The following is a 25,155-nucleotide window of genomic DNA, read 5'->3' as shown; positions in this document are numbered from 1 at the left end:
ATTGCTTGAAGGGAGGAAAATTCAAAACCAACCTGTGGAAATGTTGTTTCAGTGAGTGAGTGGTCAATCTATGGGAATTGGGTTTCTAGGGAGACTGCACAAGCAGTTAGTGTTGATTCATTCAAATGCAAATCAGATGGATGTATTTCAGGAAATATTTTGGGATGCAGTATATGAATAATTTGAGATGTGACATGTGGTATATGTATAGTAGGCATGGGAGGAACAAGTGACTTGGGAGCTCTGCTTTATAAAGCTCTCCATCAATGGGACTTCCCCTTGAAATTATAAACAAATTGATAGAGATTAATTGTTGGCCGGGTGAGCCCGGAGTGGCTGGGAAACGGCCCACCACCCGCAATCGGCCCCCAACTGCGATTTCATGCTGGCTGGCCAATTAACGGCCAGCTAGCATGAAAGGCGTGCTGAGTAGCTCAGCGCTATCAGGGTGGGGGCAGAAGGAGGGCGAGCGCTGAAGTCTGCGCAGGTGGGAGGGAAGCGCACAATGAAAGCTCCCTGAAGGCAGAGATCTGCCTCAGGGAGTTGAAGAATTTTAACATCAAAAATAAAGATCTTGAAAATCTGAAAAAAATTGTCCCCACCCACCCATGGGTGAGGTTTCCTCAAAAATCCAAAGGCCGCCTGGCCGATTTGCCCGCCCACCAACTGTAACGTTGGACGGGCAGCGAAAAATACAGTTAATTAACTGATTAACGGCCTTAATAGGCCTCTTAATTGAGTGCATGCCCATCGACCAAAGTGTCACGCAAATGCGCGATGACGTCATGACGCTCGCCTGACATCATCACGCGCTATTTCACGTCAAGTGTGTCGGGCACACACCCAAACGCCGGGCTGGAAATCCTGCCCATGATTTCCAGAAGGTTGTTGGAGCAAGGTTTGCTTGTGAGCTGGGATTCTCCTGCCTAGGCTGGGAACATAATGTTGGGAATATACCTATTGCTGTCCCTTTGACTATTTTTTGGGCACTTCAAGCCTTCACAACTGCTGGTCAGAGGCCGTCCAGGATTAGTCTAGTCCTACTCACCTCCAGTGACTCTAATTGTGAGTGCTGCTCACAGCTCCTCCAATGATGACACTGGAGTGCTGTGATGTCATTGGAGTGTTGTGATGTCACTGGAGCACTGTGTTGTCGCTGGAACGCTGTGATGTCACTGGAGTGCGGGGTGTTATTGGAGTGCTGTGATGTCACCTGAGGGTTGTGATGTCACTGGAACACTGAGATGTCATTGGGGCACTGTTATATCACCGGAGTGTTGTGATGTCACTGAGACACTGTGATGTCATTGGAGTGCTGTGAAATCTGAGGGTTTTCTATACGAAAGACTGCCTTTTCATAGCATTTTAAAGGATTTTTCCCACGTGAAAGAAATAGTGCCCTGGCAAGCATTTATTTGAGTTTAGAAGGGATGAATCGGGAGGATCAGACAGTGCAGTGATCCATTTTGGTGCATTATACTTCTGCACCTTCTTTGCTTGCTGAAACGTTTACTAAGCACATTTTCATGAAGGCAGCTGCCTCTTTCAGGATTGAGGAACAGTAGTAACTGAAATGTCACGTTAAAACAATATATCTTTCACTGACTGTAACAAGACAGACAGACTTGCATTTATATAGCACCCTTCACAACCTCAGGATATGTCAAGGTGCTTTAAAGCCAAATAAATACTTTTTAAGTGCAGTCACTGTGGTAATCTGGGGAAATGCAGCACTCAATTTGCACACAGCAAGGTCCCACGAACCTATATGATAATGACCACTGTTTCTTAGTGAAGCTGATCGAGGGATCAACATGAGCCAGGACACTGGGGAGAACTCCCCTGGAATGGAATTTTTTACATCTCCCAGAGAGGATAGACAGAGTTTTTGGTTTAATATCTCACCTGAAAGACAGCACCTCTGACTGCGCAGTACTCTTTTACTACTGCACTGGAGCATCCACCCAGATTTTGCACTCATGTCCTGTCATGCAACTTAATCCCACAACCTCCTGACTGAAAGACATGATTGATGCTCACTGAGGCATGGCTGACACATGGATTTAGATCAAATTTGCAGAAATATCTCCCTGTTCTAATGCTGACGATTATGTGACAATTGCAGAATGAGTATAAGCGCTGGGAATATGAATAAATGTGACATTTGGATTAAGACTGCTTCAGAAAGCATGTCTCAGAGTGAAGGATCATCCACTTACGGAGAGTGATGATTGATTGCTGGGCAGAATCATTAACAGCCTTTTGTCACTGGATGGCGATGTCATGCTGCTCGCTGCAGACTCAAATTACTTGGGAAAAGAAGAGCTGTGAGCATTTTAAATTCTTTTCTTCTCCTCTCCCCCCGGAGTATGTGATTACCATTAGCACGGAGCAAACTCTTCTTCTGGCTAATCACCAGCAAAATCCGGTTTCAATCAAATCTTTCCAAAGACTATCTTCATGTTGACATCTATTTCTAGAGTGGCAATCAGCGTGACATCATCATCTGGTGACAAAAGGCTACTAAACAATGTCGCCAAGGCAGCAAATGGCAGCTCTCAGCACAAAACAACCTCTTTCAGAGGAGGTTTTTATGTGTGTGTATCTGTGCATGTGTGGACATTTGTGCGCGCATGCATGTCTGTGTATAAGTGTCGACATGTGCATGTCTGTACGTGTGTCAGTGTGTGTGTCTTTCTGCTCATCAAGGTGAGAGATCGCATTGCCAGAAATCGAAGCACTTTACGATTTCAGGCACGGAGTCTCAGCATCAAGTGCACCTAATTCAGGAGAGTGAAGTACTTTTGAATTAGAGTCACTATTATAATATAGGAAACGTGGCAGCAAATTTGTACATGGCAAGATCCTTCAAACAGCAATGTGATAATGACCAGATAATGTTTTTAGTAATGTTCATTGAGGGATAAATACTGGTCAGGATACCCAGGGATAACTTCTTCAACACAGGGCTGTGGGGTCTTTTATACCCAGTTAAGGCGGCCAAGAACTCCTCACTTTTAACATCTTATCTGAAAGACACTACCTCTGACAGTGCAGCACTCCTCAGTACGACACTGGAGCGTCAGCCTGGATTTTTTGTGCTCAAACAGCTGAAGTGAGACTTGAGCCCACAATCTTCTGACTATGTTCATGATTGAGGCACACAAATCACTTAAGGGTTAAGATGACTCTGCCCTGGCACAAATCTATCTCCCTGAGGAACGCAGGAACAGGATGAGGCCATTCAGCCCCTCAAGTCCATTCCATCACTCAATTAGATCTGAATCTCAAACTCCATTCGCTCTCCTTGCTTCCGTAGCCCTTAATACCCTTACCCAATAAAAATGTATCAACCTGGCTTGTGCCAGATGCTGGACCATGAAACAAGAAGGTCAAACGTTTTCAACCACCTTCATCAGATCCTGCTCTGTATTAACTTTGGATGGAGAGATGGAATTTGGCCTGATATATGGTTTGGCTGGGCCTCCTTGGGGAACTTTAGTGAAGGAAGTAAATGGAAGATTGCATGATGAAGCAAGGCAGGCATGCTCAGTGGATGAATGGACTTTTCTGCTTTCGTGCCTTGTCAGTGCATTTTTCAATCTGATGAAGGCATGCTGCAGGTGGTTGAAGAAGATGCACCTTCTTTCAGCAACACATGCAAAAAATAACATTGACAAATGTCATCTGTCCTATTTTAGGAAAGTTCTAGAAGGCAGAGATACTTGTGGCAGGTGTGTTCATTTGGCTTCTCAATTAGTGCACAATTTTGCTTGATTTGCCTTTCAAAGATGTAATTTTCAGAACAATAAAGAGCGAAATAGACCTATTTTCGAAAATGCAAAACACTCTTTCATGTTCACGGCAATTACATGTGAATTACTGTCCCTCACAACAGTGTCATGTTTATTATACTCTCCAAGGGTGGGGAACAAGTGAAAACCCACCCCTTTCAACCAGGAGCCAGGTGTTTCAGTTTAGGCCTAATTTTTTTTTCTCTCTAGCAGTAAGGCTTCACTTTTTAAGAAAAACTGGAGAAATCAAGTTCCTAATTTTTTTGTAGCATGTTATCTCGCTAAATTGCGTGGTGGGCTATTCTCAGTTACTTGAAGGCCCCTTCCAAAATGGCCACCCGCCCTGCAACGCCAGGTTGATACAACGACCAATTTGCTACGACAGGATTTGGATCTCAAATTCTCAAATTCCACAAGTCTATTTAATTATTGCAGTGCAGCTCCTTTGAACATGGAGACCTTCAGAAGGAGAGTGGTATTTACATATCAGCACCTTGCCACGTGTTCTGTGAAGCATCTCAATGCTTTGAGTAGAATGAATTGCTCTGAAATGCAGGGGACTGTTGGCTCGCTGGCTGAATTGGCGCACAGCAAGATTCCACAAACTCAATGACCAGTTAACCAGCTATTGGTTATGTTGGATGTGGGAGGCACATTGGGCAGGAGACCAAGGACCGCAATGAGATGCTTTGTCCTTTCTGGTTGGGAGAACCTTTTTGACAACTAATGTTATAAAGCCAGAGCAGGCAGTTCATAAAGGTTGGAGAAAAATTAAGACAGATCGAGAGAACAAACTGAGGAAGACAAACATGGAAGCCAGCATGTACTGCCTAGAAATATTTCACATTAAAGCAACCATTTTGCCCGACCATCAATAAATGAAATTTCAGTCTGCCCTCAAAGGAAAGGCCTTACGGGGAACTGTGACACACTTCCTTGCATTTTTTAAAAAATATTTTTCTGTGTATGTGTGCCATAGATTATGACTGTCAATTTCTTTTCCACCCAGAATTACGTAAAATATCAACAAAAAAAAAGTCTTCACGAGCCACTGCTTCTCGGAGAAACACAGAAGGACCCCCTTCTGGGCTGTTCTTCCAGTTTGCCTCGTACAGTACTGTGAGGAGATCTTGCACAACCAATTCTCTCAGAAGAAGGAAAAAAATGAAAGATAACACGATGTGTGAGATCGTCGCTCTTTTCTTTTCTAATTATAATCCACAGGTGCGATGTTGAGTAGAGAGAATAGAAAAAGCAGGCGTTCCCATGGCGATTGCAGTGGAGAGTGCAAGTAGAGCCAGCGATACGATTAACGTTTCTCGTTTTGTTTTTTTTTTAATATTCCTAGCCGTGTGTTCTCTCAGTTTGAGGTGTAATCTTCCTTTCCAATTTTTATAGTGAGCCCAGGCTCCACTCCAGTGACATAGCCGTTAGGAAACTGGACGTTTTTGAAATTGACCGAGTGAAGGCTCTTCTTGGCTGCAAATCCGTACCGTTGGCGATACAGCACCATGCCCAGAGAGATACAGAGCAGCACTATCAGAGCACCTCCTCCAGCCATTATGTAATACCAGTAATTGGGGATGGGCTGCGCTGACACAGACTCCACTGTGGGTTCGCTCCCCGCAGGGCGTCCCCCTGCTGAAGAGACACAAAATAGCGCTGGGACTAATCTCATTGATCGACAAAGAGCATGCTCAGCGCGCACGGTGCATCATGGGAGCACGCTTTCACCATCAAGTGGATCCCTGTCCTCCCATCAGGTGTCTCAGTGAAACTGTAAGGAGAGGCGTCAGGTAGAGATTTATGGGTAAGAGTTTCCGCAAATCTTGTGACGATCTGGTAGCTCAGGCATTTTGTGGCGGATCACACTTGCTGACGTAGCCAACAGCAAGAAATGCCGCCCAGCCAATCTGATCATTCAAAATGACCACCTTGGGTCTGGCCTAGTTTCCACAGCGGAGCCTGTAGTGAGGCAGGGAGCCACCCAGAATCCACCACAATCAAAAGCAGGAGCTGGGGGCCAAGCAGGATTCCATGATGCACCGTGGCTTTACTTCTTTGTAACTGGGCGATGTGATGAATGACATTATTAAAAGTAAAATGACAACACTTGCAACAGCAAACTAAAGGCAGTCAATCTAGAGATCACTTTATGAGATTAAATTTGCTGCGATAGGCCAATAAATTTGGTCCTCGCATGCCAAAACTAGCCTAAAATGCTGAAACTATGCTGTGACGTATCAAGTGTGTATGCTTCTCTGAATTTCCTCTCTCCATCATTTTAGCTGAGGTGTTAACCTGTTTCAAACAAATAGGTTAAGGCCTCTGTAACAAAGCGAGGGGAGAAATTCCAGACCAATGCATTAAGTTCTCATCCCACAGAGTACTTTCTCAGCCCTCAAAGTTCCAAACTTCTTTTTGCCCTCTCAATTTTGTGGAAAGTCACTCTCTAACTCTGATGCAGACAAAATGGCAACTCTAGGGTTCGTTGTTACCATCAACATAAATCGCAGGACGTTGACAGTGAAGATTTTTAATCGGTTCCTTCAGTGTTTTTGGAGCTTAATTGATTCACTCCCACTTGTGTCTTTAACCCAAAATCATCTTGGCTTTGTAAAAGCCCATGCTACTCGACCAAATTATGCTGAAGTAATCATAGTTCGAATAGGCTGACGGAAAGAGAGCTGGGAAATCAGTGAGAACCTTCAGTGACGGAGAAAATCCCCTTCCATTACCTCACACATTTCCATATAATTCTGTATTTCTAAATACCCATTTATCTGAATAATTGTCTAGCAGCCTCAGATAAAGTACAATCAACTCACCTGTCGGTGTATCACTAGCATGGATTCCTGGAAAGGCACTGATGGGTTCTGCAAATAAAATACACTAACTGTTAGGGCTCTGAATACACAGGGCAACACTTCACTACAGTCTTGCCTCTTTGTTCCATACAACACCAACAATAACTTGCATTTACATAGCATCCTTAAAGTAGTAAAACATGCCACGGTGCTTCACAGGAACATAATCAGGTGAAGTTTGACACTGTGCTAATTAGGAGATAATAGGACATCTTGGTTAAAGAGGTGGATTTTAAGAAGCCACATGGTTTCAACAGACAATCCACTGGTGTCTTTGCATTCGCTGCAAAAGCAGAAAGACCTGAGCTCAAAATGTAGGCTGACACTTGCATTGCAGAACTGAGGGAGCGGTGCACTGTCAGAGTGTCAATACTGAAGGAAAAGGTCACTATAAGAGGTGCCATCTTTCAGTTGAGATGTTAAAACAAGGCCCCACCTGCCCTCTGAGGTGGATGTAAAAGAGTACATGGAATTATTTTGCCAGAGAACAGCCTAAATATCATCGGTTTCCTGACCAATATTTATCCCTCAACCAACATCACTAAAAAAGATTGCCTGGTCATTGCTCTTTGTTGGAGATCGCTGTGCAGGAAGGGCCGCTGCGTTTCTTACATTACAACAATGACTACACTTTAAAAGTACTTCATTGGCTATAAAGCACTTTGAGGTGCCCTTTCTTCAGCATGAAGTTCCTTCTCTATGACCCTGCAATCCATTCTCTTGCCTGCATGCATCTAAATATACCTTCTTTCTGGTCGACTAGGTCGGCTGGTGTTCCACATTTGTATGTCCTCCTCTTCCCAAACACCCATCTATCCTAATTCACTATGCAAGTACTGAGCATGTAGTGTGCCAGTATTACCCACAGGTTGCAAAAGGGCTGGCTTCCTGCGTTATGGCAGGTCACATGTGTTCTTAATCATAATATGGAGATGAAAATAAGCAAAAGATGGTGCGTGAGATGGCTGCACATTTTATCATCTGATGCAGAGCTCCTGGGAAAAACCTCAGAAAATCGGTACAAAATAATCAAGGACAGGGAGCATGAAGAAGTATGTGTTAGAGCTAATTCATGCATAATTGAGTTGAGGATTTCTCAATGAATTAGCTCAGATCTCATACTCTTCTAATCTTGCAACATTCTTTCAGCTCCTCTTTAATCCTACTTCACATGTCGCTATTGGCACAAAGTCAACAGGTAACATTCTGCAGAAACAATTCCCTGCTGATGGTGGGAGTGTGGTACTTACGTATACATTGGTCAGGTGACACATGTGATGCTATGGCGATATCATCAATCGCAAGGTCCCCACTAGCACCATTTCCTGCAATGCCTTCAATGATGACCTAGGAGCAGAGGGTTAATGAGAAAATGGAGTGTCAGAAAAAGAAGAACACTCACTATTAAAGCAGAAAGGGATTCTACTGTTCTGTAGCTACAATGTAGGTGGCACGTTACCTGATAGTCAACGTTGTATCCCGGCAGGATGATCTTTCCCTCTTTCCACTTGTCCCCCTGATCTCCCCTCAATGACCACAACGTCACATCATTTGTCCTCTTCCTCAATAGCACCCGTAGGGTGCCAACATTGGCACCGCGCATCTGGTACCAGAACACCATGCAACGGTGGCTGTTGATGGGTGGTACCATGGGACTAAGCAGCCTGGCACGCTGTCCTTCAACCATCTTAGTAGCTTCAATGTGCAGGTAACTCCATTTATCTAAAAAAGGAGAAACAGAAAGTGTTCCTTAGATGGAGATATCTAGTCCAACCAATTTTACTTGGCTCATTGCTCTATTTGCTCCCATAAACCTCCTGAAGCAAAAAAGAGATTTTATGTCAATTCATTGGAAGATAAAATGCGCCAATGAGAAGAACCATTTGTTTGCCAGGTCGCCAACTCTGGTTGGATGTATTCCTGGAGGTTTCATTACATGACCTCCTGCCTCTAACTGTCAAAGAGCCTTTTCCCATCTTCAATGTGGCTCAAACTGGTAAAGAAAGAGAGGCCTGACCTTTGTTTGACAGCTTTCGCCTGATGACGAGCTCTTAAGATGTTGCTGCAGACATTGACACCTTCTGGTATAACCCCATCCCCTGACTGACTCTTGATGGAGAAGCAACATTCTGACATTTTTGAACTAGCAATTGTTCAGGGCCCCAGACTCAGCAACAACATACATTTATATAGCACATTTTTACTTTGTAAAACATCCCAAGGTGCTTCACAGGCGCATAATCAAACAATATTTGACACTGAGCCACAGAAGGACGTATTAGGGCAGCTGACCAAAAGCTTGCTTAGAGGTAGGTTTCAAGGAGTGTCTTATAGAAGGAGGGAGAGCTAGAGAGGCAGAGAGGTTCAGGAAGGGAATTCCAGGGTTTTGAGCCCAGGCAGATGTAGACATGGCCACCAATGGCGGCAGCAAACATCAGAGTCCAGAATTGGAGGAGCACAAAATTCTCGGAGGTTACGGAGATACTAAGGAATAAGGCCATGGAGGGATTTGAAAACAGGTCTCAGCGCTAGATTCAATATGGTTGAGACATGGTATAAACTCTAAAATTGACCTTGAGTCCTCTGGGCTTGGAGGGGGACAATTCAGTCAGACTTCTGGTTCCTGTTCTCTTTCCAGTGATACTGGTTCTTCAGTGAAAGTCAGACAAGAACAGGATTGAGCTCAGCTATTGTGATTCCACCCCCCACACCTCCCCCCCCCCCCCCCCCCCCCCCCCCACCCGCCTTCACAAGCACTCCCCTTAGCGTAATAGCCAATCATCACTCACCACAAGAACGTCAACCCAGGTGAGGTCAGAGAGCAATGGGCACCAGCTGAATTGTTGTCCAGCATGAACATGAAACTGAACAACAAATGGAAACCAGTGGAAAGCTCCCCATGCAGTGGAAAGAGTGGAACTCCGGGTGAAGATTGCTGCCGCCTCAATTCAATGTTAACTTACCTGCATTGTGGTCCTGGCTCAGTCCTACATCTTCAAACTTGGAGCTGCCAGAGTGGACCATCCACTTAGAGGTGGCTGACGGGTCATTTGTCCATCCACAGAGTTCATTGTTTTGTGGCTCCCCAAAACTGCAGTTGAAGCCTTCGATGCTGGGGTGTATTTCTGCGCAGCCAGAAATAAATTTCTGATCAGGAAACATATTCATTCATCCATTCCCTCCCTGCCCCTCTCATCTTAAAAAAACACAATTCCTTCCCTCACAGCCCGGCCGGACAAATGAGGCGTCGATGAGGGTAACCAGGATATTGAAAGACCTCACCAGAAGAGTTTGCCCACCCCACTGTTTTTCCTTTGTCACATTAACATCCACTTCCTACCTAGTGTGAGGAACAAAGCAGAACATAGAACAAGAGAAGATGAATAGCATAGATATATTTAACAGGAAGCTACGTAAACACCAAGATTGAAAGGAATGGAAGGTTATGCTGATACGGTGAGATGAAGTAGGATGGTAGGAGACTCATGTGGAGCATAAACGCCAGCATAAAACAGTTAGGCCAGAAGGCCTGTTCCCGTGATGGACATTACATGTGCTTCTATGTAAGGTTAGTGCTGTGTAATTTCAACACTTATCTCAATCTGTGCATCTGGCGCTGGATTTTAACGGAGTCAAGAAGAATCAGCAGACTTTTAAAAATGGTGGCTGGGGCCTGAATGTGGAAGTCCCACCCCCATTTCCGACAAATCCAATTTTTTGCCAGCAAGGGGGAAGGGGCAGTATGTGACTCACGTAGCTGGGAAACCTGGACTCTGCAGGGTGTTGAGTGCTGAGTTCAAACAGACCTTCCAGTTTGGCTGGTCCAAGGGCCTTCACCCACAGTATGGGTGTCATGAATTGATGAAGTAGATGTGAACGCTAATGGAGGGTGAATGAGGTCAGTATAACTGTCAGGATCTGAAGTTTTTTAAATGACCCATTCTTAAACATGAAAAAAATAGGCTGAAACTGTCAATGAGAGTTTAAAAAAACTGCTGCTGGACTGCTTTGATTGAACATCTGTCGTAGGTTAGGGAAAACAGTACCATCTGGTCGTGCAGTTTCAAGAGAGGTTGACACTTCCACAAGCGTTATTATTATGTCATTATGAATGCTTGGCTGAGTTTAAAAAGCTACAATTATCTCAGCAGGGAGTTCTAAGCTCATAGTTTGATTTATTAAAGGGTTATCTGTCTTTGACTTGGGGTCTGAATAGATGTGTGCTTGTTTTTATAAGAGATTAACCACTTCAGGACATTCAAAAATTTTGAATGGGTTTGATGAATGAGGTTTTTTTGCACTATCAAGTATGTGTGAGTGAGAGCTGTGTTAGATTGTTAGAGGTTTTTTTTCCAACTACCTGTGGTCTGGCCATGGTGGATATTGGGTGAGTGGCTATGGAGGTGGCATGGGGGTATGAGGGGGCATTGGGGGCTTGTTGGGAGTATGGATTGGAATGGGGGTCGGCTGGGAGTTGAGGAGGTGTGAGGGGTGAGGGCTAGAGACCCAAGAGCTTCCAAAACAACTGAGACCAAGTCCCAGAGAGCCGAGTCGGGCCTTCTAAGAAGCCCACAGTATCCGCCTGCCCCTAGGATTAGCTTCCAGGTTTGGTGGGCCTGACTCGCCAGAGTGAAAACTCGGTCTAACAGGGCGCTTTAAACTGAGGTGAGTCTGCCAAGGCAGGAAATTTCCCGACTCGAGCCACCTGCCTCGGTAGCGAAAAATTGGACCCCCCTGTGCCTATTTGTAGAACTCCCAGGCCAGGTATAAAGCAGCCAACTAGAGAGTGAAAGCTCCCTCTACTCCACTCCAACAATGCACCTTAGCCCAATCTCAGGAAAGAAAACATTTTCACACCTGTCAGCTCCATGGTTTCTTCAGGGTGAGAGTGCCAAATTCGCATTGGCTCTGTCCTGAGGGCACTCCTGTTCTCTCAGAACTGGATCGTAATGCCCAAGAATATGAAAATAGCACCCTTACAATTAGCGAACTTGCAAGCAGGTCTCTAAGCACAAGGCAACAATTGATAATAACATTCTCTTCCTCATCAATTAGCTTCTTGCAGTTTTATGATTTAATTCCTAAATAAAATGGAAATAATCAACCCACTGCCCTGCCTGGTTTCATCTGTTTGGAAAACGTCTTAAGATTAAACCTTTAAAGTGGCGAGTCTCCCCATCAGGAACCCTAATCAAATACCAGGATTTGTAACCACTTTGAAAAGGGAATGTAATCCCTTAGTGGTTGAAGCTTCCTCTTTAAAAGAGGTCAGGTGGAATTTATTTCAATCCATGCTGTTCTTAATAGCTATAGTGTGTAAAATGCCTTCTTCTGTTTGCTTAAGTCTTTAAGGTTTGACTTAAATATGCAAAAAGTGATCAAACAATTATTAATTTAATCTTACATACAAGTCCGATTAAAATAAGCAGGGCTCATGTTTGCGTTGGCTATAAGTCATTAAAATACTTTCTAGTCATTTGTATGAGAGGGGGTTAAAGAGAGAGAGGGAAAAAAACAAAAATCAGCAGGTGAAAGGGTGCAAGGTTGCAGTGGGTGGGGTGGGGGGGTGGGGGGAGAGACAAGAAAGGTGTGAAATAGAATGTGAGAAGTAATACTCATGGATTGTGAGAGAGAGAGAGAGAGAGAGACAGAAAGAGAAACCATGGCAAAGCTTAGTGCCTCCTGCTATCACCATGGAAACAGGGACAGGAAAGGTAAATAGGGAGGTAAGAGATGCTGAACCTGAGTGATCTCGAGCTGGGGAGGGCCTTCATTTAGCCTGCAACAAGCTGAGGACGTGCTGAGAGTTAGCACAGAGGAAAATAAAATACCTCAAAGGACTCAAGGCAACAGATCGTCTCTTCACACCAGCTGAGGACTGCTCTGGTTCTGATAATCAATGAGGGTTAGCCGAGAGAGATAAATATTCCCACCAAGTCTTGCTCCTGATGAAGATGTGCAGGAAAAATGTGCAATACCATACACCCAGTTTTGGTACTTTTTTTTTCAATTGAACAAACTCACCCCAGCCTGCTCCCTAACATTTCAGCTCCTTCCTGCTCTCCATCGCCGAGGGCAGAGCAATTCATGCTGACTGCCGTCACACCATTTGTACAGGCATTAGACTCTGGCGCTGATATTTACAGGAGGGGGAAGGGATCAGGGGTATGTGTTTGAGTGACGACATCCCGGAGATGTTAACAAATTTAATAGCAGGACCTGGTTGACATTTTTTTCTGCAGATGGCCAGATGGGAAATCGCGAAGAAGAAGATTGAGCCAGGGAACCTTGAGAATGGGTTCAATAGTGGGGAGGCGGCGGGGGATTGGGGTTGGCAGTGGGGTGGTTGTGAGGAGGGGGATGGGCGCTTGGAGTACAGCAGTGAGAAGTGAGGGATTGAGGGGAGAGAGGCTAGATATCACAGGGGGTGTCTGTAGATCAATTCAGGGGGGGAGGGAGCATTTTACAATACTGGGTGGGAATGAGAGGACATGGAGAGGAATCTGAAGAATCATGGAGGTGGAGGCTCTGAAAATCATTGGGGTTGTCTGAGGATCACAGGGGTTGTATATCAATTGCAAAGATTGTGAATTTTGCATTGGGTGTCTGCAGTTCATAGTGGGACTGAAAACCATGTGGGTGAATGAAGATCACAGTGGGCTCTGAAGATTATGGAGTTGAGGGGGTGTGAAGATCATGGGGGTGCTGAAAATCACCGGGGAGAGGGAAGGAGGGAGGGAGGGAGGTCTTAAGGTCATGGAAGAAGATTTGCTGGGGGATTGCAGAGTGGAGGACAGGGCAGGGATCAGAAGCACTCCTTCTCCTCCTGGCCCACAAGCAGTGCTGGAAAAGCCCTTACCTACTGGACTGTCAAAATCTGAGGTACAGAACCTCATTTAAATATTATAATTACTGACTCGCCTCTCCAGGGCTGGCTGGCACAAAACCCATTATGATTAAACCAGAAGGAGGTCACTTGCGGCGGCTTGGGGTCCCCGATAGTGAGGAGGCAGGAAGGCTGGTCGTGGAAGGTCTGATTATTGCCGGGCATCACATTTCCAGCACTGCATGGGGACCGGGAGGAGCAGGGGTGCATCTCACTGCATCTCGGAGCAAACCTGCCACAATCTACAGAAACATCTCGACCACGGTCAAATTTATCTCTTGTCCCCTGGCCCGACCGATCCCGCTCATCACGGGGAGGGGTTGGAAAGGTTAAAAAAGCCCCCTGCAGCCTACAACCTTCCTGTTTCAGAGATGAAGTTGTTGGGGAGGTGGGGGGTGGGGTGGAGGTGGTGGTCATTGGGGGATGGGAGAGATGCCATCAACCCCTGGAAAATTGGACTATTTAAGAATAGGATAATGGAGTCACTCATGTCTCTCTCACACTCTGGGTAAGTTTGTTTATAATTGTGGACTTCAGAATTTCTCAGGAGAATGCAAACTAAATATGCAGCACATGGTTGACGATACTGTCAGTCATTTATTTCATTCCACAAGCTTTATAAGTCTCATTACTTACAAGTGCTGTTTTACTTCATGTTCAGTTTTGAAGAACTCCAAAGCTGTGATTTTGGATGTGGCAACTAGCTATCGAGATTTATTTGTTTATTGGTCAGAATTCACAACAGCCTCGTTTTTATTTATTTGATTAAAACTGGCAGTTCCGTTTAGCTAGCCAAAGGCCATCAGCTGAGGTCTAGGCGCCAGTGCAAGAAAATGTAGACCGCAACACTAGCACTTGGCATGAGAGCACTCGAGGTATTCAGGATGTAAAAGTAAATGTTGTGTTTGGATTCTCTCAGCATTCATCTGGAGTGAGTGGAGTTACATGTTTCTCTCCATTGCTGAAATTATTGGTGAGAACTTCTCTAGATTTTTAACCTACTTTTTTTTAAGAATGACAATATTATTGAACCAGTATTTTTCTGGATTTGCTGGATTACTGGGCCAGTGACTCCCTGGGTTTGCTCGGCTATTGGGTCAGAATTTCTCTGGCTTGCTTGGCTTATTGGCCAATGTTTCTCTGGACTTTTGGCCAATGTTTCTCTGGATTATTGGCCAGTGTTTCTCTGGATTATTAGCCAATGTTTTTCTGGATTATTGGCCAACGTTTATCAGGATTATTGGCCAGTGTTTCTCTGGATTATTAGCCAGTTTTTCTCTGGATTTTTAACTCAGTGTTTCTCTGGTTGGTCACATCTGCCACCTGCTGCGGGATTTAGTGCCACAGGGGCATACAGGGCATCCGCTGCCAGTGGCCGTGAAAGTGATAGCGGCACTCAATTTCTATGGCAGTGGATCCTTTCAGGGCTCCACAGATGACCTCTGTGGGATATCACAAGCCTCCACCCACAAATGCACCCATGAGGTCACGGATGCCATCTTCACGAGGGCACACAACTTTGTGCATTTTGCCCAGGACCAGGACAGCCAGGATGCAAAAGCGATTTATCCAGATCTCGGGTTTCCCACAGGTACAGGGTGTCAGTGACTGCACTCATGTGGTACTCAGATCTCCATCACAACACGCAGTCAACTATGTCAACCGCAAGGGATTCCATTCGCTGAATGTGCAGCTGATATGTGACCACCAGAAACGCATCCTGCAGGTCTGTTCATGGTTTCCAAGGAGTGTGCACAACTCCTACATCCTCAGTCGGTCACAGATCCCTGAAGTCTTCCAGGATCCACAGAAGCTACAGAGGTGGCTCCTCGAGAACAAGGGCTACCCGCAGAGGATGTGGCTGATGACACCCGTGCGGCGGCCTCAGACTGCAGCAGAGCGACGGTGTAATGAGGCTCATGCTGCAGCTCACAACTTGGTGGAACAGACCATCGGGATGCTGAAGATGCGGTTCCGGTACCTGGACCAGTCTGGTGGAGCCCTGCAATACAGGCCGCAGAGGGTGTCACGCATCGTCATCGCCTGCTGCGCCCTTTACAACCTGGTGCTCCAATGGGGAGAGAAGCTGGCTGAGGAAGAGATGGAGGAGCTGGAGGTCTCCTCAGATGAGGGGGATGCCGACGGGGATGAGGCTGAGCAGGTCCTCGAAGGCGGCGATGAAAGGGATGAGGCCCTCACACTGGCTAGACAAAGCAGGCGCACTCAGGAAGCCCTCACAGCTGCTAGATTTGTGGAGGATGACGATGACATGCAGTGAGGACACTCCATAGATCTTCATATAGCCTCTGTGAATGTCTGGCCGAGGGCAGCTCGCTTGTGCTCTGTGATCAGGGTCATATCATAGTGACGCAGCCATGAAACTTTAGAAGCATCTGATCCTTTGTTCGCCTTCAGCACCTGAGCCCTTAAGGAGCACAGCGTCAGTGGTCACAGATGCTGAAGAGATGGGGGCCAGCCCTTCCTTAAAGTTGCTGAGAGCACAGAGAGAGAATGATGGAACTCTGATGCCTGTCCACGACATTCTGGCAGCAATGACCAGCACCGTCGAGGTGCAGGCTTCACTGATGTGTCCAGGGAGTGTGAGGCCAGACCATCACTTTGGTCTGAAGGCTGCACAGAGAACAGGGAAGAGACCCTGGACTGAGACACCTGCCTTTATCTTGTGCAGAAAGGTTTCACATCTGAGTGACACGAACACTGCTCATTAGAACAAGGAGCCATAGGCAGGGAGACATTGTTGGGAGTTTATTGACAACAGTGAACATTATGTACAAGTAATTTACACCCGCGCCCAGGCTGTGCAACTACATCTTCTTAACCTCCCTAACCCTGGTGCTACGTCTTGGTGCTCCCCGGATATCCACAGCGGAGGTGGAAGCAGCCTGCTGACTGCTACACCCTGTCTCGGTGTGACCTTGGCAGGCGTCCTCTGAAGGGTTGGGACTTGGAGGGCCCCAGCCTGCTTTCGGGGTCCTGCTGTGTGGCAGTGACACCCTCCTCGGCCTGTGGAGCTGGAGCAGCTGAGGTCACAAGAAGTGGGGATTTGGATGGTCCAGACACTCTTGGAGTCACCTGGATGGATGGCCCCGGGGTGTGCACCTGCTGATCCTCCTCCCTATGGGTGCCCGAGGGCCCCAGGCTGACTCCTTGAGGAGAAGGGGATGCTGGAGTGAGATCGAGCTGGCTGGCACCTCTCTCACGTACACACTGTTGGAGGTCAACTATGGCATCAGTGATGGAGTTCAGCCCATGCAGCAGTGCAGGAGCGATGTCCTGGACCAAGGTCTCCATGGCAGCCGCCATCCTACCAGTGTTGATCTCGGTGCGCTGGTATGCCGGCGCTATCACCTCAGCCTGAAGGCGGACAGACTCCTCCATCGTGCCTTGCAATCTAAGGAGTGCAGCGGACATCCCTTCCAGATGTTCCCGAGTTTGTCTTTGCAGCTCCAGCAGCTGTGACATGACCGAGTCCAGAGGCTCATCATTTGACTCGGACTCAGCAAATTTCTGACCTCTGGCAGTCCTCCGAGTGCCAGGGACCTGGGAAGTCCCTGCCGCCACCTGCTGTGGATCAGTCAGCACAATGTGCTCACCAGATTGTGATCCCGAAGCTATTCTAAGGCTAGTTCCCACTGAGGTGTGTGTCTCTGCGCTGGTGGAGGGTGTGGGTGAGCGCTGTGATGGGACTTCAAGGAGGGTGCCTTCAGATTCCTCTTCAGAGGTTTCTACGGGGCTTGATTGGAGGCTCTGGGTTGTGGACTCTGTTGGCTGTTTCCCAGATATGCCTGCAGAAGCAAAGAGATAATTAGTGCATGGCAGTGGCCTGTGAAGCAGGACATATCACTCACAGCATGGTTATCTGATGGAGGTTGCGCTGCTGGATCCTCACTTAGTAGAGCACCGCCAACCTCACCGTCAGCACAGGAATGGTCCAGATCATCGCCGACCAGTTGGATGGCTCTGTTTTCAAAGTCCATGAGGACCTTGATTTCAGGCATTCCTCCACTGGCCTGTGACCTCTCCCTGTTGTTGAGTGCCAGTTTGTCCTGCATGAATAGACAGTGTAAGCAGAATGCCTGCCGGACAAGATGATAAGTGTGCCTGGCATGTGAGGGTGGTGAGTGGTCCCATGGATGGGATGAGGACAATGAAGGTGTGTGTGAGAGAGTGAATGGTTATGTCTCTTGAACTGGCAGCGAGTGTGGGCTCTGTGGATGTGTGATGAGTTGGTGAGCATGTCCTCTTTTGAAGGGCATTGTCACTGACCACCGCTGCCACTGCCTCCCAAGCCTGGTTGGTCATGCCGCTGCCCATCCTGTGGCCAGAACGGCAGCAGAGGACATTGCAGCGGGCCTCCACAGCATCCAAAAGGCGTTCCAGTGACGTGTCACTAAACCTGGGGGCTGTAGTCTTTATGCCTTTCATGGACATCTTCCCTGCAGCAGTCGTGGTCTGGAATCACTGAGCTGTGTCCACGTGGCTGGACTTTAAATATGGCGCCCGGCATGATGAAGTGGCGAGGTGATGGCGTGGCGGACGAACGAGAACCTGCCCGCCAAGGAAACGGCGTGGTTCCCGGGAAAGCATAAATAATGCACGGGTTTGGGACGGTACGGCATGAAAGCCCATATTCACGGCTGGCGGGTAAACCGTAGTTTTACATGCCCGCTACTACATTTTGTGTAAATCTGGGATGATTCCTCCCAGTGTTTCTCTGGATTACTGGCCACTGTTTCTCTGGATTAATGGCCACTGTTTCTCTGGATTAATGGCCAGTGTTTCTCTGGATTATTGGCCAGTGTTTCCCTGGATTATTGGTCGCTGTTTCTCTGGATTACTGGCCACTGTTTCTCTGGATTATTGGCCAGTTTTCCTGAATATTGGCCAGTGTTTCCTTGGATTATTGGCCAGTGTTTCCCTGGATTACTGGCCCAGTGTTTCCCTAGATTATTGGCCACTGTTTCTCTGGATTATTGGCCAGTGTTTCTCTGGACTATTGGCCACTGTTTCTCTGGGTTATTGGCCAGTGTTTCTCTGGACTATTGGCCAGTGTTTCCCCAAATTATTGGCTAATATTTCCCTGGATTATTGGCCAGTGTTTCTCTGGATTATTAGCCAATGTTTCCCTGGATTACTGGCTCAGTGTTTCCCTAGATTATTGGCCAGTGTTTCTCTGGACTATTGATCCGTATTTCCTTGGATTATTGGCCAGTGTTTCTCTGGACTATTGGCCAGTGTTTTTCTGGTTTATTGGCCAGTGTTTCTCTGGACTATTGGTCCAGTGTTTCTCTGGATTATTGGCCACCATTTCCCTGGATTATTGTCCAGTGTTTCTCCAGACTATTGGCCCAGTGTTTCTCTGGATTATTGGCCAGTCTTTTCCTGGATTACTGGCCCAGTGTTTCCCAAGATTATTGGCCAGTGTTTCTCTGGATTATTGGCCAGTGTTTCCCTGGGCTATTGGCATTTTTTCTCTGGGTTATTGACCAGTGTTTCCCTGGATTATTGGTCCACTGTTCCCCTGTGTTGGTGTTTAACAAAAATCTATTTTTGTCAGCTGCAGCAAGAACAAGAATAATTAATTTAACTACAAGAGAATTTCTTTCGTTTTTTTTGTTACTGGCATCTTCCGAGAATAGTTGAAAATCAATAGATTTGTAAGAAATGAAAAACAGCAATCAGTTTATTGCTGCAATGCCACAGAACTTACCAAGAGTATGTGGGCTGGCCATGCAGGAAGGATCGTCCTCATTGACACATGGGGCCTCTGTGGCATTCTCTCCAATCCACTGTGTGGATACAACAGTTGCAGCAGACGTGGTGGTTGCTGGAAGCATAAAGCAGTTCTAGTGAGTTTACATAGCTGTTGGCAATTTGACATTACATCACTTCAATGTGTATAAAACCTGGTGAGACACCTTGTACTGAGGACATGCAATGGAATGCAGAAGGTTAAAAAGATCTGCTATCATGGACAAAGTGCCGGGGAGGGTTAGGGATTGCAGTTATATAGAGGTTCATTCATGTCTTCAATTCATCTCAAAGCAATTCGCAAACAGTGAACTACTTTTGCTGCAGACTGGATCAGCTGGATATGAGGTGAGGTGAGTTGTAGGAAGGGAGGAACTAAACCAGTCTGCAAATCCATACGAACTTGCATTTATATAGCACCTTTAATGTAGCAGTGCATTCCAAGTCAGTTCACAGGACGTATTATCAGACTAAATTTGGCACCAAACCACATTAGGAGATGTTAGAGACAGGTGGCCACAAGCTTGGTCAAAGAGGCAACTTTTAAAGAACTCCTTAAAGGAGGAAAGAGACGTAGAAAAGAGAAGTTTAGGAAGGGAAATCTGGAGCTTGGGGCCTAGGCAGTTGAAGACATGACTACCAGTGGTGGGGCGAAGGAGGTGGGAGATGCGCAAGAAGCCAGAATTATAGGAGCCAGAGATCTTGGAGGGTTGTAGGACTGGAGTAGGTTACATCATTGGAGGAACATGTACCTCAATGCATCACTGCCTGCCAACTCAGAGCAGGATTTCTCATTTTGATTAACCTTTCCACAAATGCATTTTATATAAACCTTGCCTGGATCTTATAATTAATGACATTATAAACTACTCCCCGACAGATTGACAAATTGCCTTCACTTTGCAACTGAGCAAGATTCGTGCAAATCTGCTCCATACAAATTCACAAGTTATGAAAATAGACCTTCATAAATGTAAATGTTATTAAGAGACAATTATTCCACACACACACACACACCACACCGCATCCACCCCCAAAATCTGTGACCAATTTAGAACACAATGTGCCCTGTAAAGCATCTAAGTATATACTTTAAAAAATGATGTCTGGCCTGTGTCTCAACTTCAAGACATGAAGGGAAGAGAGAATTAAAAGACCAGTTAGTATTCTGGATAATGTTTACTGTTGCATATTGGAACACAGTTATTATAAAAATGAATGAATCCCTTTCTTTCCTGGTCCAACTTGGCACAGTTTCAAAAATTGTCTGCAACAAATCTTTTCTTGATCACAATAGCTTTTTAAAATTCCTCAGAAGCTTTGCATTAAATCACTGCTAAAAGCAATCTCCTGCCAGTTTCCCAGAATACCTGATCCAATTGATCTGGGTTCAGTAACACACATTACACCTCCTAATAAAGTAATGGGATGGAAAATACAAAGTGCGAGCTGATTGAAAGACCACATTATCCAGGCTGATGCTTCAATGCAGTACCAAGAGAGTGCTGCAATTTCAGGGATGCCATCTTTCAGGTGAGCCAATAAACCAAGGCACATGTCAACCTTCTCGGGTAGATGTAGAAAATCCTACATCACTATAGCCAGAACAGGGGCAGGGCTCTTCCTTGCTGCCCTGGCCAATATTCATCCCTCAACCAACATCACTGAAAGAGATTATCTGGCCATCATCTCTTTGCAGTTTGTGGGACCTTGCTGTGCACAGATTGGCTGCTGAGTTGTCTACATTACAACCATGGCCACTTCAAAAAGCACTTCATTGGCTATGTTCTGAAGTTGTGAAAGGTGCAAGAATAATGTATTTCTGCAATAGAAACTCACAAAAGTAACAGAGAGAACGATCCTTTGTCCAACAGTCTGTAAATCTATTGACACCAAATTAAGTTCCCACATTTGACCAAAGCATAGCTCCACATCCCACTGCTGCAGTCAATTTCTGAACCAAGCTTGCTGGCAGCATCAAGTAGTAAACAGTCATTGTCCTGACTGACAGATTCATTAAAAAAAATACATTAAGTAGCATTAGGAATTTTGTACTTTCCAATTTCTGGTTGGTTGGTGAAGCTCTGAAAAGCTCTGGTGGAATTTACAGCTTTAACTTAAATTCCCTTCCACAGGCCTCTATTTTGAATCTTTTGTGTAAAAGGGCATTGTAACTCAAGTCAACTAGACAATTGGTGACAGCTTCCACTAAACAACAACAGTGAGTACCTCAAAAATTACTCTGTTGTCTGCAAACTGCGTTGGGGCGACCTGAGGTCCTGAAAGATTATGTAAAGGCAGAATTTTCTTTAAATACCACGAGGTAAATTCCTGCAGCTTTCCCCCCCACCCCAAAATATACTTTGTTCCTAAAATTTACAGAAGTGCATTACAAAACATTTTGACTTCAAAATTACAGAGAGTGCAATAAAATTCAACTTGTCTTCATACAGCATGTTCCACTCTTAGGTTCCTCAAAACAATTCTAATACTCTTGATATTTACAATATACATTCCACGTCAGGCATACGGCCTGAGGGCAAAATGGTTCAAGTTGAACATTTTTAAAAAGTACAATATAATTCAACTTTTCTCTATACAGCATGTTCCACTCAGGGGTGCCTCAATACAATTTCAATACTTCAATATTTGCTGTAGGGTAGATCTACCGTACAGCGGGTCCTAATAAAGTCTTTGTAGTCTTAAGTAGATTAACTGTATGTATTTATTAGCTACAAGAACGATGTACATCTATACAGCAAAAGGCACCCGGTGCAGAAGGGGGTCGGGAAGGAGGAGGACCTCCTCGTGAACCTGCTCCTGGGCTTGGCCAGGTTGGCCATTAACAAGTCCAGGCAGCGGGCGATCGAGGGTGGAGTCCCGCCCGATTGTTTGTCCCTCTTCCGCGGCTATGTTCGCGGCGGGGGGTCCCTGGAGAGGGAGCACGCGGTGTCTGCTGGTACCATCGAGGCCTTCCGTGCCCGGTGGGCACCGCGGGGACTGGGGTGTTTTGTTGACCCCTTTAATCACATTTTGGTTTAATGTTTGCAAGGTTCCTTTAAACTTTGTCCTTGGTTTTACAGCTGACCTGACTTAGGGGCTGTGCCTGATTTATCCCTTATTGTGTTAATTTAGTTTATTGTTTTAACTCTGAAAGAGATACAGCAAAAGGGTTCAAGCTATGAGTTGTCTCCATACTTGCTTGTGCACACGATTCTGTCCAACACTAGACTGACCACTAGGCGCGGATCAGGTGTTCTTTATATCACTGTGCAGACGGTACTGTACTCAGTCCCACATTAACTCTATATGTGTCAGACTCTTAGACTACAATATTGACAATGTCCATGTCAGGCATATAACCCGAAGGGTTTTGCACAAATTCCAGCCCCTCGGTGTAACTTGTTACCCTGGTCAGTACAAGGTAGAGATAAGGAGACAAGATAGTTGAATGCAGTGGAAGGGAGTGTGTCAGGTGTTGCTTCACAATTGTGGTGTCGGTAATAGACTCCAATAGGAGCAACTCCATGTGGGAGCGTATTCCATATTCTAACCAATCTCTGAGTAATTTCTCCAGAATTCCTTTTTACTCACTATCGCATATTTATGATCCCTAATTTTTGTCCCCCCAACCCCACCCCCCCACACACACCCCTCAACCCCACCCCCAATACTAACAAGGGGAACCAGCTTCTCCACATTAATAAAAATCAAACACCTTAATAACTTTCAAGGCTTCTACCAAGTCATCTGTCAGCCTTCTCTTAGAGAAAAAAGCCCCAGTCTTTTCCAGCTTTCATGATAGTTGTCCCCTCTCAGTTCTGGTTACGTTCCTGTAATTCTGTTTTTACACTTCCTCCAGTGCTTATAGACCTATGTAGAGTGGAGGGGAGCTTAGGTCTAATTTTGATTTGAGAGAACAAGAGTAAAAAATCCAACTAGTATAGCCGTACCACACAGATAGCCACCTCCTGATCAGTATTACCACTAAACATGGAAGAGGCTGCAAACCTGTCTTTTCCTGATTATCGGAGGAATCTTGATTCTTGAGTGACGGAGAAGGAAGGGGAGTGGGAAGGAGAGATGGGGAGACAGGCAGATGTGAGCTAATGAGAGAGGGCAATAAATAAATAAAAACAAGCGGGGAAGTGGTGAAATCTGGGGGCGGTGGAAATTACGCTGAGATCTGAAGATCTATTATTGGGAGCGTCCCAATTGGCCTCAGATGCTGTTGGGCACCGTAATCCACACGAGCAGATGGCTGGGACATTCACACCGAAGGCTAATTGTAAGAGGCCACAAGGCAGCCCCACATTGCGTGTGGCGCCGCATTCACATCCGTGTGCAGGGATAAATAAGCTGGCCTCTCAGCTCCTCCAGCACTGTGTCCTTGTAAGGAAGCCTGCTCTGTCACTTTGGAGGCTGCGCAATGGGAAAACCGGCCTGAGGGGGAGGGGAGGGGTGATGGAGTTGGGGGCAGTGGTGGTTGGGTGGTGGGGGGGGGGGCTGCGGGGGAATGGCAGAGAGAGCTTGTTTGTGGAGTAACTAACTCTACCCCTCCGTGGCTGATTAAGAACAGATCCTTTCGCTTGACAACTTCCTGCACCGGCAACTTAGAGGCCGAATATATGAGATGTGGTTTCAGTAAGTACTTCCCCACACCCAAACATCTGGCGAACAGCCCCAGGCACAAACTGCCTTTAGTTTAAGAAAAAAAATGGCAATTACCAATTCATAAGGGGGTTAGTTGAACTGCAAACACAAATTACAGAGTCCAAGACACACTCTTGCTCCCTGAATCCATCCCTGCCATATTTCAAACTATCAAGAGATTGATTTCACACAATCCCTTTGAGAAGTCTCTAAAATTTATCAAGAAATAAACTCCACATCTGGGTTATTTGTTCAGGATCATTAAACATTTTAAGCATTTATTGCAAGGTTTCTTGGCATGAATATTGCCAACTTATTACGCGTGTGTGTGTGTGTGTGTGTTTGTGTGTGTGTTTGTGTGTGTGTGTGTATGTGTTTGTGTCTGTGTGTGTGTGTTTGTGTGTGTGTGTGTGTGTGGTCACACATGAAGACACCAGCCAGCAAACCAGAAACCAAGATCTCTCTACCTCCTTTCCCTGCTCTCAGGCATCCCTTCAGCTCTTTTTGACCAGGCTTTTGGAGGCCTGTCCTAATACCTCCTTATCCGCCTGGGTGTCAAACTTTGCACAGTAACGCTCCTGTGAAACACCTTGTGGTGTTTTACTACATTAAAGGTGTTATATAAATGCAAGTTGTTGTTGTTCATGCTGATGCTGAAAATCTAAAAAAAAACAAACTGAAGATCCTGTGTCACTGAAGCTGCCTTGCTTGCTGAGTGCTCCTAGCATTTTCTGTGTATAGTACTGTTGTTGTCCCTGAGGTTGTAAGAGATTAAGGCCGAGTGCGCAAGTACAACGGAGTATTCGCTAGTCAGTGAGAGAGTGTGAGTCCCAGGGTGAGTGAGATTGTGTGTGAATGTGAGTCCCAGGGTGAGTGAGATTGTGTGTGAGTGTGAGTCCCAGGGTGCGTGAGATTGTGTGTGAATGTGAGTCCCAGGGTGAGTGAGATTGTGTGTGAGTGTGAGTCCCAGGGTGAGTGAGATTGTGTGTGAGTGTGAGTCCCAGGGTGAGTGAGATTGTGTGTGAATGTGAGTCCCAGAACGAGTGAGATTGTGTGTGAATGTGAGTCCCAGGGTGCGTGAGATTGTGTGTGAGTGTGAGTGTGTGAGTCCCAGGGTGAGTGAGATTGTGTGTGAGTGTGAGTCCCAGGGTGAGTGAGATTGTGTGTGAGTGTGAGTCCCAGG

General features: G+C 46.0%; 1 protein-coding gene across 2 annotated transcripts in view; it reads right to left on the bottom strand.

The window, feature by feature from the left end:
• LOC144686402 (neuropilin-2-like) overlaps positions 1-25,155 on the bottom strand; it is a 104,735-nt gene that overhangs the window by 12,579 nt on the left and 67,001 nt on the right. The window contains exons 11-16 of one of the 2 annotated variants that reach the window (XM_078551553.1): positions 19,279-19,395; positions 9,625-9,786; positions 8,121-8,383; positions 7,912-8,008; positions 6,623-6,670; positions 4,005-5,435 (exon numbers count right to left, since the gene is read on the bottom strand). In XM_078551553.1, coding sequence (XP_078407679.1) covers positions 5,155-5,435; positions 6,623-6,670; positions 7,912-8,008; positions 8,121-8,383; positions 9,625-9,786; positions 19,279-19,395 — 968 coding nt within the window. In that variant the 3' untranslated portion in view covers positions 4,005-5,154. Of the gene's footprint in view, positions 1-4,004; positions 5,436-6,622; positions 6,671-7,911; positions 8,009-8,120; positions 8,384-9,624; positions 9,787-19,278; positions 19,396-25,155 lie in introns of those variants that run through there. The other variant, XM_078551552.1, reaches the window with a different exon arrangement.

The sequence above is a fragment of the Cetorhinus maximus genome, chromosome 11 (assembly GCF_964194155.1).
Source record: "Cetorhinus maximus chromosome 11, sCetMax3.hap1.1, whole genome shotgun sequence".
Lineage (NCBI taxonomy): Eukaryota > Metazoa > Chordata > Chondrichthyes > Lamniformes > Cetorhinidae > Cetorhinus > Cetorhinus maximus.
Note: the sequence above shows the minus strand (reverse complement) of the source record. Positions and strands in the feature narration are given on the sequence as shown.